A 20,954-nucleotide genomic window follows, 5' to 3' on the forward strand; every position below is an offset into this window, starting at 1 on the left:
CGCTTGACAGTGACGGCGTGGCCGAGGGCTTGAAGAGTCGCTCCTCGAAGACGCCAGGCTCTTGAGGCAGCCGCCTGGACGCTCGTTTGGCGATGTCGTCGGCCTCCTGATTGGTGCCGCGGGGCACGTGCTGTAACTCCAGCCCCCAGAACTGCTTCTCCATCCTGCGGACCTCCGCAAGGTAGGCTTCCATGTGCTCATCCCTTGGCTCGTATACTTTGTTGGAGAAGTTGACGAGGAGTTGTGAATCACCTTTGATGGTAAGGCGCTTTACTCCGAGGGCGGCCGCGGCCTTCAGGCCCGCTATCAGGCCTTCATATTCTGCTATATTGTTGGAGACCTTTTCTCCGTGTTGGAAACAGAGCTGCACGGCGTAGTAGAGCTTGTCTTGGGTAGGAGATATAAGTACCGCGCCGTGCCTGGAGAACGCCCCGTCAAAGTACATGACCCAACCGTCCGGCGCCTCGCTTCCCGGGGAGAGGGACCGATCCTCACCAGCCTTTAGGCCCGGCGCCTCTGTCCATTCTGCCATGAAATCTGCCAAGGCGGCCCCCTTGATGACTCAGGTCGTGCTAAAGTCAAGCTAAAATGCTTGCAGCTCAATGTTCCACTCGGCGACCCTTCCGGCTGAGTTAAGGCTCCGGAGCACTCTTTTCAAGGGGTACGCGGAGACAACCTTGATAGGGTGGCCCTGAAAGTAGTGCCGCAGCTTGTGCGAGGCCACCAGTAGCGCGAGGAGAAGTTTCTGAGGCATGGGGTACCGTGCCCTCGCATCTCGCAACACCGTGCTGACGAAGTACACCGGGTGCTCGACGAGGCTTGGAGCGTCGGTGCTAGTGGCGTCCTCTGGAAACCGTGGTGCCTCCTGAGGCGGCGGAGCCTCCAGAAGCTGGTTGCCTGGGGGAAGGGCTTTTCCCGCTCCTGGTGCGTCCCCCTGCGGCGGCTGATCTTCCTCAATCGTGGTGGTGATCTCTGCGAGTCCTTTTTGGTCCTGTTTTGCCTTGGCACGGGCAGCTGCCGCAGCCTTGGTCCGGCGCTCCTCCCTAACCGCCACCAGGGCCGCGCTGGCTGAGTAGGGAGTGGCGGCGAGGTAGAGTACCAAGGGCTCTTGTGGGCGTGGGGCCACCATCACCGGTGGGCTAGTTAGGTATATCTTGAGGTCTTGGAATGCCTTGTCGGCCTCTTCAGTCCATTCAAAGGGCCCCTTTTTCTTCATCAACTGGAAGAAAGGCAGCGCCCGCTCCCCCAACCTGGAGATGAAGCGCCCCAGTGCAGTCATGGGCCCAGTGAGCTTCTGCATCTCTCTGAGCGTCTTTGGCGGGCTCATGTCCTTGACCGCCTTGACCTTTTCTAGGTTGGCCTCGATGCCTCGCTGAGATACGAGGAAACCCAAGAGCTTGCCCGAGGGGACTCCAAACACACACTTCTCCGGGTTGAGCCTCAGGCTCACTGCATTGAGGCTTGCAAAGGTTTCCTCCAGGTCTTGTATCAGGGTCTTGGCCTCGCGAGACTTTACCACAATGTCGTCGACATACGCCTCCACGTTCTTCTCGAGTTGCGGGCCCAAGGTGATGTGCATGAGCCGCTGAAAAGGTTGCTCCTGCGTTGCGCAGTTCGAAGGGCATGCATGTATAGCAGTATACCACACACGGGGTCAGGAAGGCCGTCTTCTCCACGCCTTCCACCGCCATCTTGATCTGATGATACCCGGAGAATGCGTCCAAGAAGCATAACAGGTCACACTCAGCGGTGGAGTCGACGATTTGATCGATGCGTGGGAGCGGGAAAGGATCTTGCGGGCATACTTTGTTGAGGTTGGTGAAGTCGACACACATGCGTTCCTTCCCTTCCTTCTTTGGTACCACCACAGGGTTGGCCAACCAATCTGGATATCGAACCTCGCGAATGACCCCCGCGGCTTCTAGCTTGCGGGTCTCCTGGATGATGAAGGCCTGCTTTTCAGTGGACTGCCGCCTTGCTTTCTGCTTTACGGGGCGCACGTTGGGGCACACGTTGAGGTGGAGCTCGATCACGCCCCATGGGATCCCTACCAGCTGATCGGGCTCCCAAGCGAACACCTTCTTGTTTGCACGCAAGAACTTGACCAGGGCTTCCTCCTGCTCGGGCCCGAGGTGAGCGCCTATGGTGAAAGTGGCGCTGGTGGACCCGTCCTTATCAACGGGTATCTGCTTGGTCTCCGCCTTGTCTTGGGTGAACAATTGTTTCTTCTTGGCCGGCGCAGCCCCCTTGGGCTCCGGGGCCCCCGCCTTGGCGGGCTGCGCTGACGCCGCCGTCTTGAAGGCGAGCTGGAGCGCTCGCAGCGCGTCCCCGGTGTCTCCAGGCATGGTGAGTACTCCGCTGCTCCCAGGCATCTTCATGAGGTTGTATGCTGGGTGAGTCGCGGCCATGAATTGGGCCAGCGCTGGGTAGCCGAGGATGGCATTGTAGGGGAGGCTGATGAGGGCGATGTCGAAATCGACCAGTTCCGTGCGGAAATTGTCGTAGGTGCCGAAGGTCACTGGGAGTCGGATCTGTCCCAAGGAGCTGGATGCCCCGCCCCCGATGCCCATGAAGGGCTGGCTCGACCGCAGCCGCTCCCGGGGTATGCGGAGGAGGTCGAAAGTTTCGACTGAAAGCACGTTGAGGCCCACGCCACCGTCGATGAGGGTCCTGGTGACAGCCACCTGGCAGATGGTGGGGGTGCACAGCATCGGGATCGCACCCGAGCAGGCCGAGTTGGAGGGGTAGTCTTCCGAACTGAAGGCTAGCCTGGCCTGGGGCCCCGGCCGGTCCCGGGAAGCCCCCTGCCGCGCGGAGGTGGCGCCGACCTGGCGGATGAACGGCTTGACATGGTGATTGGAGGGCGGCGCCTGCGAGCCGCCCAGGAGGGCCGCGACGACCGGGGAGGCCGGAGCAGCGTGGCGGACGAGGAAGAGGTTGTGCGGCTCTTCCCAAGAGGCCACGGAGGGATGCAGGGGCGATACTCGTTGCTCGTTCCCCGTCGGGCCGGTGGCGGTGTTGACGGCGGGCAACGGGGAGCGACGAGGGCGCGCACCGACGGGAGCCGTCCGGGCGACTCAAGCGGCGCGAGCAGCCCGACGAGCGTCAGCCATGGGCGTGACGGGCGAAGAAGAGTAGGGCGACGGAAGGCGAACTCCGACGCACCCCTACCTGGCGCGCCAAATGTCGGATTTAGGGTTCCGGCAAACCCTTGAGGTTCGAACACTAGGGTGCGCGCGGAAGTTTCGCCTTCTACCTACCTGTTCCTCGCCGAATCGCTAGGATCTAAACTACGAGAAGAACAACACAAGAGACACAGGATTTATATTGGTTCAGGCCACCATTGTGGTGTAATACCCTACTCCAGTGTGTGGTGTGGTGGATTGCCTCTTGGGCTGATGATGATCAATACAAGGAAGAACCGCCTTGCGAGGGTTTGTTCTTGTGGTCTCTCTCTTTTTGCCGGCCGGATGGATCGATCTCTCTACCCTATGGGTGGCTAGTCCTATTTATAGGCGAAGGCCCTGGGCCCCTCCCCAAATATTGAGCGAGAAGGGCGCCAACAATTGGCCAATTTGAAGGGGAACATCTAGTACACTTATCCTGACTAAAGTTGGTCCTCGCCTGTCAAAGGCTCTGGTGGTGACGCCGACTTGGGCTCCACAGTGACCTCCATCCTGCCGTTGGACTGGTCTTGGTCTTGTTGCACCGAAATGGATGCCTTTGCTTGATGCTCTCACCTGCGCTTGCTCCCCTAGCACCAAAGAGGAAAGAAGAACACTGCGCGGGCTGGCGCCCGGCTGGCGCCCTTGGTCGTCATGGCTTGCGTCATGGGCACCTCACGAGGTACCCCGCCTTGAACTCTCCGCCTCCTCGTGAGCCAACCTGACGAGGCCGTGCCTGAGGAAGCTCTTGTCGTCCGCCCCGCGAGGCTTGGCCCCTCGCGAGAGTCTTGAGCTTGTGCTGATGAAGATGGGTCGTGCTGGGCCCCCTTTGAGCCACGCCGCAGGCCGCAGACAGGCAAGTCTGGGGACCCCCGTTCCCAGAACGCCGACAGGCTGTTTTGGCCAGGCGAAGCAGCGGGAAACGCACCCCCTTTAGTACCGGGTGGAGGCTACAACTGGTACTAAAGACCCCCCCCCCTTTAGTACCGGTTGGAGCCATCACCCGGTACTAAAGGGGGTGCGCTGGCGCAGGTGCGGTTCGGGCAAGTTTAGTCCCACCTCGCTAGCCGAGGGGCGCCCGCACCTGTTTAAAAGCCCCAACGCAGCTGCTCTCTTGAACTCCTCTCTATAGCAGGCTACTGTGGGCCTACTGGGCCTTGCGGGCCTGCATCCTGGCCCAACTACAGGTTGGGTTACTAGTCGTATGCTAGCCGCTGTGGCCCAGTAGATGGGATTTTTTATTTAGTTTTTGTCTCAAAAAAATTAGTTTTTTTTCTTTTCTACTTTATTTATTTTCATTTATTTATTTCTGAATATTTTTTCTTTAGGTACAAAAAATTACAAACTTTCTGTTAGTGCCAGTAGCACTCACAAACTCATGACCGTATGGTCCCCAGGCTTTGCCTGTTTTGAAATATATAAGCTAGACCCCAAGCTACCTTTTCATTTCAAAAAAAGAAGCAATGACCTGAATGTTGTGCAAAGATCTCCTCAATTTTCAGGGCCTTATGTTGGAGAGGCATCACCAATGAATTTCAAAGTCAATGTATGTCAACACAACATGGGCTACTATTTTGCTGATGGCATACATCCCGCATGATCCGCGTTTGTGAAGACACTATCAAACCCTCAAAATAACAAGAATATTCACTTTGCGAGGTATCAATTGTACTATAAAGGATGCCGAGTGGCACGCGACATCAATTGTGACTCCAATCGTACCGTGTTTGAAAAAAAGAAGTTTTGCAGAGAGGCACGCGACAATTTGCTTCCGACGGGAGGGGGGCACGCAGCATCTTTATCTGCAAAACCGGGCAGACAAGTCAACCGATCGTGCCGGAATCTCTAACAGGCACCCCGTGTTACTACAAGGTCACTGCCGCGCGGGCCCGCCCGGCCGCAACGTGCCGCGAGGTAGCCGGTCAGCTCCCCGACACGTGGGCCCCGGAAAAAGAAGCGTCACGCGCACGAGCCATCAGCAGACAGCGAGCGCGCCTTAAACAAGCGGGGGGTTAATAACGACGGCATTAATCACATTTGATTTCCTTCCCTCTCTCTGCCCGAAAATCTTCCACCTCCCCTCGCCTCGATCGACCGAGCGACCTCGTCGTCGTCACCGCCACCAACCAGTTCCCCCTCGCCGACGCAACCACCCCCCCGTGCGCCGAGAGCCCCGGATAAGATCCCCACCGCCCAGCCCAGCCCAGCGCTCGCCCATTCTTGGATCCCGTCCCGGGCCGCGCGGAGCCGGCTTGACGGGGTCCAGGCGACGGCGGTGCCCGCCCCCGCTCCCGCGGGCCATTGCCGCTCCGCATTGGGGCGCGCGCGCGGAGATCTGAGGCCGGCCGGGGGCGGGGATGGGGCGCAGGTGGGCCCCGGGGATCTGCGCGGTGGCGCTGCTCTGGCTCGCCGCGGCCGCCGCCGGAGATCCCGATCCCGACGAGCTCGAGCGCGCGTGAGTCTCGATTCTGCCCTGTTTTTTTTCCCGTGCTTGCTCGCTTGCTCTGTCTGTCGGTGCTGTCGATTGCGCTGCCTGTGCTGCGCTCAGGGGTGTCGAGTCGAGCTGATTATTTTGCGCTGGATTGCGCAACGTGACGTTGCGTCTAGTGCTAGCTCGTTATGCGTGTTTGCTTGCGCTTATTTGGTGGAACCGTGAATTCTTTTGCTGATACACGCAACGCAACGGGATGTTACGGTGTCCTGTCCGGGAGTAAGAACGGGAAAGCGCTCCGCGGTTCCTGCAATGCTAATTCTGGCTGTCTCTTCGTTCTTCAGTCCCACCATGTTTCAGGTCATGTGCTTCTCATGTCTCCATTCATTAGATAACAAGTTAGGTGAGATGTCGAGGAATATTATGTGGTTGCTATTCAATGCTAATATGTGGTTGGTACATACACTACCTGGGCTAGGTCATTTTGTTACTGATACTTGTGAATAGTTGCAACTGTTGCAACTTCGGAGCAGCGCTCAAAATTGAACTTCGGTTGACAGTGGATGCTTGCTTTAGAGCCGATTGATGCCCCCGCAAAAAAAAAGAGAGAGCTGATTGATGCATGTTTCTCCTTGTTTTGTTTACTTCTCTGCTTTCAATATAGCGATGTGAAGCATTAGGTCCCGATATCTTGTAGTCTCCATAGGACATTGCTAGATTAGTAAGAAGGCCATCCCTTTTTTTTCCTTTTATGTGAATGATGACTCTTCTTAGATGATGATACACTGAAAACCCAGTCACCCACAATGTGTATGGTATTGAGTGAGAAACCACACTAAAGGGTTCATTGAGAGCACTGGATAGGCTTCTTTCTTAGTAGTTGAACCCTGAAGCAGACAACTTCATTTACGAATATGCTTGTGAACATTCTGTTAAAATGATGAAAGACATAGCTGTGCTCAGTATGTGCTAGGCTTCTATCAAATTGGATACCTGTTGAGTATTAACCAGGTACGCCTGTGCAGGTTTCCGATTGTGGAGCCAGATTATGGCCACACTAAACTCCGTCTGTCAGAACAAGGTCTTGAGGCCATTCGGAGGATCGAAAATCCTATCGCTATTGTTGGTGTAAGTTTGGATTATTATTTGGAAGATCTTATATCCTTTCTCAATTTTCATTTTGAAAAAAAAAGCCAAAGCACCATCTTATGTCTGCTGATTGTTCTGCTGACACAGGTCATTGGTCCATATCGATCTGGAAAGTCTTTCCTTCTGAACCAACTTCTCTCCTTATCATGTGATAAAGGTAGATGCTGCTTGGCTCCTCCTAGTATTAGCCATGGATTCGATGAAATGCATTCCAGGACTAACAATAAATTAATAAACTTGATGTTGCAGGTTTTGGAGTTGGTCATATGCGGGATACTAAAACTAAAGGTGACTTTTTTTGTTGCAAAATTATGTTGTTGTAGCTGTATTGTCTATTTGCTGAGGGAAGTTTATGACCATACCTGTTCTCTTATCGCAGGTATATGGATTTGGGGTAAACCTGTTGAGATGGATGTTGATGGCACCAAAGTATCTGTCCTTTATCTCGACACAGAAGGATTTGAGAGTGTTGGGAAGTCCAATGTATACGACGATAGGTTTGTGCTCAGATGTGTGCTATATGTGCCTTTTTCTGATCTTTTTCTAGGACTGAAAATCATGCTGTGTTGGAATGTTTTTCTTTGCGCAGGATATTTGCTTTGGCGACAGTCTTAAGTTCTGTGCTTATCTATAACCTTCCTGAGACGGTTCTCTTTCTCTCTCTCTCTCTCTCTCTCTCTCTCTCTCTCTCTCTGCGTGTATAATTTTATTTTATCGTGACTCTGCACATTGCAGGTGCGTGAAGCTGATATATCGAGGCTCTCATTTGCTGTTGAAATAGCTGAAGAATTCTATGGAAGGTTTGTTTTCTCTTTCTGTTCTTATTTGCAATTTAATCTTTTCTAACACTGACATTTTCCCTTGAAATTTCGTTTGCTACTTGTGGCGAGCAGAGTGAAGGTAATATTCAGTTTTCTTGAATCTATATCAGCATAATAGGAATATGTGTAACTATTAACAGAGCTTCTTGTTCTGCATTGCATCAGGGAGAAGAGATTGCTTTTGAGCCGGCAAAGCTTCTCTGGCTTATCCAGAGGGATTTCCTGCGTAAGTTACCTATTAAATAGTTGTTCTGTGAGTATGACGAGAAAAATAGAGCTAGTGTCTGAACCTAACAAGTACTATATGACTAATGGCCATTATTCTGTATAGCATGTGATAAACCACATACAAGTATTGAAGTATATGACCATTTTAGCAACATGTTAATAGGGTTCAACAAGCATAGCTTACACCAGTTTGATAGACAGAATTGATAGAACAGCAAACCGTGGGCTGTTATTCATGCAACATCAGTTATTGCACTATGAGTAATCACATATCATTCATTTCCTTCCTGTATCCCAATAGTTTGCCTGTTTATGAGATTGTGTAGGTTTAATTTGGACAAACAATACATTGTACTTGACTTATGGTGAGACTGTACAATCTAAGTAGAGTTGATCAGTTGAGCCTTTCGAAATGTCCACTAAAATTTCATGACAACATAATGATATGTTATTTGGAGAAGGCCTATGATAAGATACCGCGGAATGTCATGTGGTGGGCCTTGGAGAAACACAAAGTCCCAGGAAAGTACATCACCCTCATCAAGGACATGTACGATAATGTTGTGACAAGTGTTCGAACAAGTGATGTCAACACTGATGACTTCCCGATTAAGATAGGACCGCATCAGGGGTCAGCTTTGAGCCCTTATCTTTTTGCATTGGTGATGGATGAGGTCACAAGGGATATACAAGGAGATATCCCATGGTGTATGCTCTTTGCGGATGATGTGGTGCTAGTTGACGATAGTCGGACGGGGGTAAATAGAAAGTTAGAGTTATGGAGACAAACCTTGGAATCGAAAGGGTTTAGGTTTAGTAAAACTAAAACCGAGTACATGATGTGTGGTTTCAGTACTACTAGGTGTGAGGAGGAGGTTAGCCTGGATGGCCAGGTGGTACCTCAGAAGGACACCTTTCGGTATTTGGGGTCAATGCTGCAGGAGGATGGGGGTATTGATGAAGATGTGAACCATCGAATCAAAGCCGGATGGATGAAGTGGCGCCAAGCTTCTGGCATTCTCTGTGACAAGAGAGTGCCACAAAAGCTAAAAGGCAAGTTCTACAGGACGGCGGTTCGACCCGCAATGTTGTATGGCGCTGAGTGTTGGCCGACTAAAAGGCGACATGTTCAACTGTTAGGTGTGGCGGAGATGTGTATGTTGAGATGGATGTGTGGCCACACGAGGAAGGATCGAGTCCGGAATGATGATATACGAGATAGAGTTGGGGTAGCACCAATTGAAGAGAAGCTTGTCCAACATCGTCTGAGATGGTTTGGGCATATTCAGCGCAGGCCTCCAGAAGCTCCAGTGCATAGCGGACGGCTAAAGCGTGCGGAGAATGTCAAGAGAGGGCGGGGTAGACCGAATTTGACATGGGAGGTGTCCGTTAAGAGAGACCTGAAGGATTGGAGTATCACCAAAGAGCTAGCTATGGACAGGGTGCGTGGAAGCTTGCTATCCATGTGCCCGAGCCATGAGTTGGTTGCGAGATCTTATGGGTTTCACCTCTAGCCTACCCCAACTTGTTTGGGACTAAAGGCTTTGTTGTTCTTGTTGTTGTTGTTGTATAATGATATGTTATTTAGGGTTATTTACCACTGGTGGTATCAATTTTTTATTGAAGCTGTTAGTTGTTAACATTTTGCTGCGTATTAGATGATGTGGCGCTAGTGCTAGTGAAAATGATCACTTGAGTTATGCACTTACCTTATCATCTGTCTCAAGTATCTGATGTTTTGCTTACTATTGTATTATCACAGAGAATGTCCTCTGACAGTACTTAATTTTTTGAGCAGAAGGAAAATCAGTTCAGCAAATGGTCAATGAAGCCCTCCAACGGGTGCCTAATGATAATGGTTAGTCCAATTAATGATGTTTTAGCAGAGGAAGTTATTACGTATAGACAGTACAACTGACATGCTTTTTTGTTGTATCTATTTCTTCAGGAAACAAATATATTGACGAGGTACAGTTATCTATGAGTCTACAATATCTTACAAAAGATATCGAAATCCGAACTCTCATACAGTTTCTTTTTCCTAATGTGTTTTTAGGTCAATCAAATCAGAGATTCGTTGGCAGTTATGGGAAACAACAGCACTGCTTTTAGCTTGCCCCAGGTGCATTTATGCTAAATTTGACCTTCTATTCTTGTTTATGAAGCTTATTTTCTCATATAAAACCTCCCATCAGAAAATACAAGTGAGAGCACAAATTCTTTGAATGGTTGCTTGCAAAGTTTCTCTTCTGGAATGTAGTTGCAAAAAATATGCTAAAATCATATTCCTGAACTACCTCTAAAAAATTTTAGCTTCAACTTTTTTATACTCCCTCCGTCCGGAAATACTTGTCATCAAAATGGATAAAAGATGATGGATCTAGACGTATTTTAGTTCTAGATACATCTCTTTTTATCTATTTTGATGACAAGTATTTTCGGACGGAGGGAGTAGAAGTCATTCTAAACACATCTAGAGACTTAATATTTTTCTAGAACCATTTTCTTAACTTGTCTTTATAAATGCATCACTGGAGGGAAAGTCTCATAAATTATTTCAGAACTTAACTTTTTTAATGAGTATTCCTACAAGCTTGTTTTCAAATTTTTATTTGGAACATCTATTTTGAAATTTATCATGTAGAAGGTTATTTCAGAAGCTTAGGTCCGAAGCATTTATTTAAAGTGAAACTTATCAACATACTCCAACTATAGAATATTGTTCTTTTTGAACCATATGTTTAAGGCAAAGTCAATCTTGAAGGTCATTTTCATGGCTTGTTTCAAAAACAAAACCGTTTCCAAGAGGGTTTCGGCAAAGCTTGATTGGAAAAATTCACTTTTTGAGCTTTTGGTACAACTTCTAAAAACCTACATTAAAAACTTGATTGTAGGAACTCTTTCTGAAGTTTGCTTTTGATATCCTATTTTAAAATCAATGGCGCTGGTTGTTATTTACAGCCTCATCTACAAAGAACAAAGCTATGCGACATGGAGGACAAAGAGCTTGAGCCGTTATACGTTTCAAGGCGAGAGCAATTGAAGCAGGTTGTTGGATCCATCATTAAACCTAAATTTGTGCAGGGAAAAACTCTGAATGGAAAGGAATTTGTGTCCTTTCTGCAGCAGGTAAAGATACTTGATGTGGTTGCTGTTGACATAAATCTGATAAATTAGTTTCTTAAAATAATTCTTCCTCGTATGCTTCAGATACTTGAAGCTTTGAATAAAGGAGAGATTCCATCAACGGGATCTCTTGTTGAAATTTTCAACAAGGCTATTCTTGAACGCTGTCTGAAGGTATATAAGGAAAAACTTGAGGGCTTACGTCTACCTGTACCAGTAGAGAAACTGCAGCAAATTCATGAGGTGGCGAATGGCGAAGCCAAATTGCTGTTTGATAAACAGCACTTTGGTAAGCATCATGCTGTACAGTCAATCCTCAAGCTTGAAGATGAGATTACAAAGGTTCGTTAATAGTTCTATGTTGTTCTAATGTAACGGATACTTAAATGCACGCAGTCTCCAAATGGTACTAATTGTTTTGATGCACGTCAGAATGAATTATAAAATGCTCCTTCAATATGTACTATGGTGATACAGATCTTCATGTGGATTCTCAAGTCTTTTTGTTGTTTTGCATTGCTTTTTGTGCCATTTCTTACATGTTTTGTAATAAACTTCCACTCAAGATAATATATTTACATACTTACAGGGTGTACCTTGTAGGTGTACAAAAACTTCCTTCTAGCTAATGAGTATCAATCGTCCAAGCTTTGCGAAGCACGTTTCTCGGAATGTGAAGATCAAATGGATCACCTTCAAGTCTTGAAACTTCCTTCCATGGCAAAGTTCAATGCAGGTTTTTTTTACTGCAATCGGACTTTTGTAATGGAATGTGTGGGGCCTGCGAAGGAAAGATATGATCATAGGATGTCAAAGGTCTGTCTTTTATTCCAAACATACTTTGCATGACAAGTGGATACAGCAGCACCTATGCACATTTATGGTCAATTGTTGAACTCTTTCTACCACTCATTCATTGCCCAGTATCATATTTCATCTCATCTAGCTATTGTGGTAGAGATTCAGGCATTTCCATATTGGTAACATTTTCTCCCATGGGTAAAGCTATTTGTGACCTTAGATCGCATTGCTACTGGTTCCTTGAATAGCAAAAGAACCATGCAAACTAATGAACTAGATACATAACAAGTCCTGAGAAACATCCAAAAATAAAACTTATGCTTCAGCTCTTTGCATCTGCCATGTAAACCCTGACATGTTGAATCAGCTTTTCGATACGCCATACTTCAAAATCATGGTGCATGTTAGAGATACGACATGCAATCGAACACGATGAAGAACGGAATCAAACACAGGGACACAAGGATTAACGTGGAAAACCCCTCCAACACGAAGGGGAAAAAACCACGGGCGCCAGCCCGCAAATCTTCACTATATCGGGTGACGTTACAAACGCCGGGGATTTACAACTGATCAACTTATCCTGTGCGGCGGCTTACAATGGATATATAGTAGAGGTGACCTAGGTCAATACTGATCCATACCCACCCCCCAGGCATCACCGAAAGGGGCCCTACATGGGCTAACTTCAGACTTCGCTCCGCTCCAGCCCAAGCCTACCGGCGACGGCCTGAGCTCCGCTCCGCTCATCAGAATTTAGCCTTTATCTTTATACCTGAATTTGGATCATAACATAACAGCGCATCACAGATTCTGCAAATTGTTATGTTCTGTCTTTACTCACAAATCTACTGGCCGCTTCAATTCTTTGAAACTTATGATTAATATCTAACTGAACTCCAATTTGGTATCGCATGCAGATGCTCCTCAAATCTCGTGCTCTTTTCATCAAGGAGTACAATAACAAGCTCTTCAATTGGTTGGTGACCTTCGCTCTGGTCATGGTCGTGCTTGGGCGCTTTGTGATCAAGTTCTTTCTACTTGAAATTGCTGCATGGGTAATGTTTATCTTCCTGGAGACATATACAAGAATGTTCTGGTCAGCAGAATCGCTGTACTATAATCCAGCTTGGCACATAATCGTTTCATCCTGGGAAACCATCGTGTACAGTCCACTTCTCGATCTGGACAGGTAGGTCTTTCAACCCCATGTAATGTAACAAATATACAATAGCACCATATATTGTCTCGCAGGCTGCCTTCGTCTCTAATAATATGCCACTCTTTGTGTCTGCAGATGGGCGATCCCCATAGCCTTGTTGCTATTATTTTGGCTTTTTTACTGGCGTTGCTTTGCTAGAAGGAAACGTGGCAGCCGCTCGGTGCTGCCACTGTACAAGAACTCTCACAAGAACTCGAGTCGCCCTAGATCAGACTGATCACATACATGGGTTTGTTTCAGCAATGGAGGTACAAAATATCACCCCCGAAAAGAGATAGAAGAACAAGAGGATAGAATTGTGTCTTTGATACATGTGGTTGGATGGGCTTTCTTTTGACGACGGTCGCCGCAACCCCTGTGCTGCGTCTCGGAGTCGTTTTGGCTGATGAAGAGATGGGAGTTCTGGCGTCTGGTGCTTGCGCTTAGCGTTTGTTGTAACATGAATATGTTTATGAGCTTTATGTAGCCTAGGATTTTCTTACGAGGCACGGCCTCATTCATTGTTTATTGTTCGCTTTGCGAAGAAAACTCATATATGAACTGGTTTTGTTAAGCCATAGTGGGCATAATTTCTGAACAGACTGTGATGGGCCTTACATTTTTGCCGTAATGGACAATGGAATCCCTTGGTTTGGGCATTTCTCCAAAGTGTACTTGTGTGGTGTCATTTACAGCGTCATTTCCAATCAACTTTGCATGCATCGCTGAACACAAGTGTACTTTTGATGGTTCCTGCATAAGGCAATCTCGACGATCGCCGCTCCGGTGTAGGGTGGTAGGGGGGCTCTGTATCTCTCGGTAATTTTATGTGTTTTCTTCATTTCCTACGACTCTCTGTGTTCCTGCCATCTTCAGCCACGTTTGCCAAGTAAAGGGTGCATCTTTAACAGTGAAGAATTCCTAATGCCGTGTATAAAGATTTTATGTAGTTGATTCAGGCTCCTGCAGTTTCTACAGGCGAAGATGTTAGTGGCCAGGATCTCTCGTTCGTTATGTTTCCTTTCACTTTTAATGTTCGTAAAAGAAAAAGAAGACAAAATATTTGAAAGCAGGCTGCCAGAAACGACATCCATCCAAAGTAATCACCCGGCAGCAATGACAACGCACAGTTTTACTAAATCTGCTGTGTTTCAGGAAACATAGCGACGAGGACACTAGAGGTCACAGCCAAAGAACAAATAGCATAGGATTATCAACATCCACTACCAAGATATGTGTCTGCCCAATAACCATTTCTTGGGACTTTCCTGGCTTGAAGAAGCTGGCTGCTCCTACGAGGTCGATCCGGATGAAGCCGGTCCGCCACACATCCTCTGCTGGAGGTGCTCCAGGCTCGCCACACGATGCAGCGAGTCAGGTCTGCCCATCTTGCCGGTATCCATGGCCTCATTGAGGAAATTGTCATCCTCTTGCGCCGAGGAGGCCATCTCGGGCATGTATCCGTTGTTACCTCCGGCCTCGCTTGTGGAGAAGTAAGCGCTAAGGTCGTCCGGGACGGCCGCGTCGGAGGTGGCCTCTGATGGGGAGCCGGTGAAGGGCATGCTGAGGGACGACATGTCAGAGCCCGCAGGGAACAGAGCGCTCATGCCTGTCACCCGCTTCACCGAGTCCTCTGCCATCTTCACCTGCCAAATTTGATGTATTCCCATTGTCAGATTGAGAAGATTGGTAAGTATGTTCAGAGCTGACAATGGCCAACACAGAGACTGTACGATACAATGTCAACAGATTCTTTCTCTGAAAACTTGGTATAGGGTGGTCAGAGGTGGGCATGTCATTTGGAACAAGCCTAGGTGGCCAATCCAACAGACACACATGCATGGCACAAAACACATATAATAAACGAGCATACCTTTGCTCTCAAGGTTTCAACATCTGCTTTTAATACCCTATTGTCAACGGCAGCACCATTGTATTTCTGATTAACATCAGCAAGCCGCCTTAACAGTGAGGAGTTTTCAACTCTTAACTGTGATACCTGTAACGAGCCAACCACAACAAAAATTTCATAAGGCAAAAATTTCAGAATCATGTGTCCATCAAACAAACAACATTGTAAATTATCAGACCTGTGCTTCTAGCTCATTCAGGTGAGCTGCCTTTCTGCTTCTTGAACGCCTGGCCGATTCCCGATTGGATTGCTTCCTGGAACCAGTCAAGAAGCTAGGCTAGCATAATATCCAAGAAGTGGACGCTCAATAGCGTCATAAAGAGAGACCCCAGCACAACATCAGGAGTTATAACTTATAACATGATGTACACTTCAATAATTTGACATTACTAAAGACCCAAATGCCGTTGTGCACTCTATACGCCTTGTGTGCTGTGCATACTTGTATCTAACTGTGGTATCATTTTCAGTCAGGTACTAAGCAGACCATTCTGATCTTTTTTATTTTACTTGATACCATCACTTCATCAGTATCAGACAAGTCATCTAACAAATATGACATGGATATTTTTTTTAACCTTTAACTTGTACATTGAACAATCATAAAGCATATAAGCAACGAGCTCTGTCTATAGCCAAGATAAGAACAACCATACGAATTACTCTGCTGTGTAACATGGCAAAGAGATGAATGGTTGGTACTGCAGGAAACTGACAGAGCTACGCAAGGGGGGAAATTCTAAAGAAATGGCTAACTTGAGGTAAAAGGGCATTCGTGCATGATGAGACAACAAGATGGTGCATATAATTACAAGTAGGTAAAAGTGATTACCTCCTCCGCAGTCTTTGATCAGTAGGGACCCCATTCCCAGTGATCTCGTCTTCTCCTTCCATATCATCATCTTCTGACTGCTCCCGCGAAGAAGAGCTAGCGGCTTGCTTTACAAGGGCATCGGCATTTTGTACCAGATGCGGACCCGACACCCCACTTGCGCCAACAGCTAGCTTGTTTTGAACTGGAACCACATTGCCTAATATGTGTCCAAAAGCCAGACATGCCATGTCAGCATCACAGAATATGCTTTTCTGCTTATGTTTCACAACATGGCATAGCATGATGCCAGGGAACTATGGTTTACACTACTCAGTTAAACTGAAGTCTATTTGCTCAAGGAAAAAACAGGATGATTTCTTTTGAGAACTCAAAACAGGATACTGAGTGTGCCCTCCTAGGTCGGGGAAAGAGGATAAACATAAACACGCTTGCCAGCAGGCAATCCAGCAAAGAAATGTTTTAACAAGATTCCAAGAAATACAATTTAACACTGTTCATTTCAAATAGAATATTTCCATTTTTATGAGAATCAGAAAAAAGATGTAACAAATCAAAGATTTAAGAACCATTAAGCAAATATGGTGCACAATCGTTCATTCCCTACCACAGGTTCATAACTAGTTCAAAGATGTGACCAGAAGATAAGTACCTCCTATGGGATTAATAGTGCCTATATGCTGAACATCTGCATTTGGCAATGACGGACTAGCTGCAAAACGTTCTGGAGGCATGGCACCAGAGGCCTGCGGACGAAAATGACATGAGCTAGTATTACAAATGAGCAGAATAACAGAAATGCATTAAAAATGAAAATGCGGATGGAAATGACACAAGCTAGTGTTACAAATGAGCAGAATAACAGAAGTGCATTAAAAATGAAAAAAAAAGCACATGAACTTACTTGTCCTTTTAAATATAATAGCAGAGTATAATAAAGCAATAAAATGTAGAGTTAGTTCTTAGAAGTGAACACGTTATCCAGCTCCAGGTAACGCCTCCTATAGTGGGGCGGCCGACCCGGGTTCAAAGCCTGGGTCTCGCATACAAAAATCCCCCTCAGTGGCACGTTTAGTGCCAGCTCCCCACATGAGAGTGTTCGAGGGAGTTCCTCACCTTCCAAAAATCCCCCAGCGGGTTGTCTTCCCCCCACAGGTTGTTGAGTGTTTTAGGGTTAGTTCTTTGAAAAGGCTACAGTTGCAATGACATAACAGTAAGATGAAAAGACACACAACTTAACAGCACATCTTTAGTAAGGAGAGAAGTTCTGATTAACGAACAAATCAAATTATTAATGCGCTGAAATCAAAACTCAACAGCTCATACAATTCCCAAGCATAACAAAAGAAGCTAATATCATTGGTCGTGCAACTGGAAACAGACAGAAGACAAATAAAAGGTGATATCAGCCAACTAAAGCACAAGCACATCCGCTTTACGACAGGGATTCAAACTGAGCACCCAAACACTCACGAAAAAGTGATCAAATGGTAGCCGCATTGGACACCGAAATACTCAGAAATTCACAGAACCATCAAACTCTGAACGCATTCTGTGATCTCTATACTAGCTATGATAAACCATTGTGTTTTTTGTTTTGTTTTTGTTATTTGGGGTACAAATGATGCACTATGAAGACAGATTTCGCCCAAACCCATCCAGATCGCAGATGCTACGAAATATCACAGCCAAGGCGGGGACCGAAGCAGTCATATTGTACACCATCTACAGATTCCTAGAACCGGGCAGGCAATGCAGAGCTCTGCAGATCACACAGGCCGTAAGATCACACTACTAGTAGTAGTATAATAAGGTAACCACAATGACCGATCTAAAAATGCCTAAACATTTCGGAGCACGGCGTAGCATTCGAAACGCCTAATAAGATGCCTGAGAGCTGACGGTCGTACCCTCCACATGGCGACGGCGGCGAGGTCCTTCTCCAGCTTCTGCTTGAGCATGGCGTTGTACTCCACCGGGTCCACCACCGCGCCCGTCGCCGCCGGCGCCGCCGCGGCAGCGGCAGCGGCGGTCTGCTTCACCTGCGCGGCCCCGGCCCCGCTAGCACCGGCCATCGGGGCAGGGTCGGCGGCGGGGCTGTCGAGCACGGCCTCCTCGAGGAACTTCTGGAAGTACCACTCGGACGGGCACCGGTTCATCGCGCCCTCTGCGCCGCCCCCTCCGGCCGCCCCCGCCGGGCGCGGCGACGGCTGGCCCCAGAAGGGGTCGGGGATCTCCTCGACGGAGAAGACGCCGCGCTCCATGCGAGCGGAATCCGCCGGCTGTACGAACCGCCCTGATCACGAACCGCGGCGCGGGGAGGGCGAGGCTGCGGCGGGTGGGGTTCCACGAGGCCGCGGAGGATTCGAGGGTTTGATCGGGAATTTTTCTCCCTCTCTGGTCGGTGCTGTGTCTCGCTTGGGGAGAGGGGAGAGGGGAAGTGGGAGGGAGGAGGAAGGGGACAAGGAGCGGGGATTGGATGGTGGCTTGGCTGGTTGGTAAAAGGGAAAAATGGTGAGTCAGCACTCAGCAGGCGATCACGAGCCCACGGCTCCGCGCCGGCGCACGCGGCGGTATTGCGGCGGCGCGGATTTCCTTCCTCCCCTTTTCCGTTTTCTCGAAGGTGAATTTGTTCTCTCTCTCTCTCTCTCATTTTCTATTCTTCTGCTTTTGGGAATCTTAGCTTTTGATTTTTCTTGGCTTTCCTTTTTAAAAAATAAATTGCAGTCGAGTTATTTCCAATTTCAAAATGGATGCGGGCAGCCTTGGTTATCTTATCTTACCTTTTCGATTTATTTATTTTTCGGAAAGACTTCTGGTCTGTTCATTAACTGTCAAAATATTACAAAGAACACAAAAAATGAAAATTACACCCAGACCCGCAGACACTTAGCGATGACTACAAGCACTAGAGCGAGCCGAAGGCGCGCCACCGTCTTCGTCCTTCTTTTACCGGAGTCGGGGCAAATCTTATTTTAATAGACAGTCGGTACGTCATCGTGCTAAGGCCCGACAAGACCAGCGTAATAGAACAACAACCATCGTCAATGAAGAGAAGCATAGATCAGAGAGCCGTCGTTGCCTCACCTCTCCGAGCAAGACACCAATTCTAACAAAACTAAAAACAACACAAAAATAGAACCATCCAGCCGACAAAGGCCGGGATCCACCGTGCCTCCATAGCCTAAGGACACAAGAGACGAGGCAGATCGGCGCCAAACACCGACACCAGCGGGAGGCACGGGAAACCCTGGCGGTTGGGTCAGCGAATGGGTACCAACTGTTATTTTTTTAAGTCCTAACACACAATCTTAGAGCAACTCCAGCCGCGCCCCCAACAGCCCCCCCCGGCAACTTTTTACGCGTCGGCGCCAAAAAAACGCCCCAGTAGCGCCCCCAAAACATCAAAATCCGCCGGCTCGGCCCGTTTTTGGGTCCGGCGATCGCAGGCCGAACCCGGCGCACTGGGGGGCTCAGGGGCTCTGGCGCAAGGAAAAAACACGCCTGAGCCACACTGTCAGGCGAAAAGTCAAGCCAGTCGTCTAGATTCACCTCCCACCCCCCGCGCGCTCGGCCGCCACCCTGCCGATCACGGCGCCGCCCACCGCCCACCACCCACCACAGCTAGATAGGTCATTCCCCGCCGGAAAAGAGAAGAGGTTTCGCCGCGGCAGCCTCTCCACCATCGTCCGAGCGATTTTTTCAGCGTTCCGGCCGCGCAGGGCAGTGTACCGCGAGTGTGCGCCAACCATGCTCGCAAGGTGTTCGACTATTTGTCTGCCTGGCCCGCCAATGGACTCGGACGACGAGGAGGCGCTCGCGGCGTTGCTGGAGGAGGAAGCCGAAGCCGCCGTCCAGGAGGAGGAGCATCTCATGGTCCTCGCCGCCCTCGTCGGCCTGCTTGCGAGCAATGAAAAGCCGCGGCGAGGTAGCTCAGCGGCGGGGCGGGTGAAAGCAAAGAACCGGCATCGTCTTGAAGGTTACTGCATGCTCTACTCCGACTACTTCGCCGACACTCCATTACACGGCGAGAAAACATTTTGGCGCCGTTATCGGATGAGCCGAAAGCTTTTCCTCAGGATTGTGAATTCCATCCAGGAGTTCGACGGCTAATTCAAGTGCAAGAGGGATTGCACCGTCACACTTGGATTCACCTCAATCCAGAAGTGCACGACAGCTATGAGGATGCTTGCATACGGAGCTCCCAGCGATTCACTCGACGACTATGGGCGCATGGCCGAGTCCATGACCATTGAGTGTTTCTACAAGTTCTGCAGGGCAGTGGTCGCGGTGTTTGGACCGCAATACTTGCGATCACCCAACGCTGAAGACACTGCTCGTATCATAGCACATAATGCAGTAAGAGGATTTCTTGGGATGCTTGGAAGCATCGACTGCATGCATTGGAAATGGAAGAACTGTCCATTTGCTTGGCAGGGGATGTACAAAGGCGCCAAAGGCGGTTGTAGTTGAAGGAAATATGCCCTAGAGGCAATAACAAACTTGTTATTTTATATTCCATATTCATGATAAATGTTTATTTTTCATGCTAGAATTGTATTAACCGGAAACTTGATACATGTGTGAATACATAGACAAAACAATGTGTCCCTAGTATGCCTCTACTTGACTAGCTCGTTGATCAAAGATTGTTATGTTTCCTGACCATGAAGATGAGTTGTCATTTGATAACGGGGTCACATCATTAGTGGAATGATGTGATGGAGAGGACCCATCCGTTAGCTTAGCATAATGGTCGTTCAGTTTTATTGCTACTGCTTTCTTCATGTCAAATATATATTCCTCCGACTATGAGATTATGCAACTCCCAGACACCGGGGGAATGCCTTATGTGCTATCAAATGTCACAACGTAACTGGATGATTATAGAGATGCTCTACAGGTACCTCCGAAGGTGTTTGTTGGGTTGGCATAGATTGAGATTAGGATTTGTCACTCCGAGTATCGGAGAGGTATCTCTGGGCCCTCTCGGTTATGCACATCATATGAAGCCTTGCAAGCAATGTGAATAATGAGTTAGTTACAGGATGATGCACTACAGAACAAGTAAAGAGACTTGTCGGTAACGAGATTGAACTAGGTATAGAGATACCGATGATCGAATCTTGGGCAAGTAACATACCGATGACAAAGGGAATAGCTATGTTGACATTGCGGTTCGACCGATAAAGATCTTTGTAGAATATGTGAGAACCAATATGAGCATCTAGGTTCCGATATTGGTTATTGACCGGAGAGGTGTCTCGGTCATGTCTACATAGTTCTCGA

The 20,954-nt window shown here is 48.3% G+C and overlaps 2 protein-coding genes across 3 annotated transcripts; one reads left to right on the forward strand and one right to left on the reverse strand.

The window, feature by feature from the left end:
• Positions 1 to 5,205: 5,205 nt before the first annotated feature.
• Positions 5,206 to 13,590, forward strand: LOC119312205 (guanylate-binding protein 4-like). 2 transcript variants are annotated; one of them, XM_037587941.1, is made up of 17 exons: positions 5,210 to 5,619; positions 6,621 to 6,723; positions 6,832 to 6,901; positions 6,994 to 7,032; positions 7,124 to 7,241; positions 7,334 to 7,391; positions 7,480 to 7,544; positions 7,638 to 7,644; positions 7,731 to 7,791; positions 9,592 to 9,651; positions 9,742 to 9,761; positions 9,850 to 9,915; positions 10,755 to 10,922; positions 11,004 to 11,261; positions 11,523 to 11,735; positions 12,641 to 12,912; positions 13,018 to 13,590. In XM_037587941.1, exons 1-17 carry the CDS (start codon positions 5,522 to 5,524, stop codon positions 13,157 to 13,159), a joined length of 1,818 nt encoding a protein of 605 aa, XP_037443838.1. In that variant the 5' UTR covers positions 5,210 to 5,521; the 3' UTR covers positions 13,160 to 13,590. The 2 variants fall into 2 exon arrangements, with proteins under 2 accessions (XP_037443839.1, XP_037443838.1); XM_037587942.1 differs by lacking the exons at positions 12,641 to 12,912; positions 13,018 to 13,590 and having other exon boundaries at positions 5,206 to 5,619; positions 11,509 to 11,655.
• Positions 13,591 to 13,983: 393 nt separating this feature from the next.
• On the reverse strand, positions 13,984 to 18,065 carry LOC119312206 (bZIP transcription factor RISBZ2-like). The gene is made up of 6 exons (XM_037587943.1): positions 17,576 to 18,065; positions 16,318 to 16,411; positions 15,666 to 15,864; positions 15,012 to 15,087; positions 14,795 to 14,920; positions 13,984 to 14,567 (listed from the first exon to the last, which is right to left on the reverse strand). The coding sequence occupies exons 1-6, from the start codon at positions 17,927 to 17,929 to the stop codon at positions 14,214 to 14,216; spliced, it is 1,203 nt and encodes a 400-aa protein (XP_037443840.1). The 5' UTR covers positions 17,930 to 18,065; the 3' UTR covers positions 13,984 to 14,213.
• Positions 18,066 to 20,954: the final 2,889 nt, after the last annotated feature.

Source organism: Triticum dicoccoides, chromosome 5B (genome assembly GCF_002162155.2).
Source record: "Triticum dicoccoides isolate Atlit2015 ecotype Zavitan chromosome 5B, WEW_v2.0, whole genome shotgun sequence".
In the NCBI taxonomy this organism is placed as follows: domain Eukaryota; kingdom Viridiplantae; phylum Streptophyta; class Magnoliopsida; order Poales; family Poaceae; genus Triticum; species Triticum dicoccoides.

Coding starts and splice junctions, on each gene's coding strand:
- LOC119312205 (XM_037587941.1), top strand. CDS start 5,522: ATGGGGCGCAGGTGGGCCCCGGGGATCTGCGCGGTGGCGCTGCTCTGG. Junction 7,792..9,591: donor TATCCAGAGGGATTTCCTGC/GTAAGTTACCTA, acceptor TTTTTTGAGCAG/AAGGAAAATCAGTTCAGCAA. Junction 9,762..9,849: donor GAAACAAATATATTGACGAG/GTACAGTTATCT, acceptor ATGTGTTTTTAG/GTCAATCAAATCAGAGATTC.
- LOC119312206 (XM_037587943.1), bottom strand. CDS start 17,929: ATGGAGCGCGGCGTCTTCTCCGTCGAGGAGATCCCCGACCCCTTCTGG. Junction 16,412..17,575: donor CCGCCGTCGCCATGTGGAGG/GTACGACCGTCA, acceptor TTTCGTCCGCAG/GCCTCTGGTGCCATGCCTCC. Junction 15,088..15,665: donor GATCAAAGACTGCGGAGGAG/GTAATCACTTTT, acceptor GACTGGTTCCAG/GAAGCAATCCAATCGGGAAT.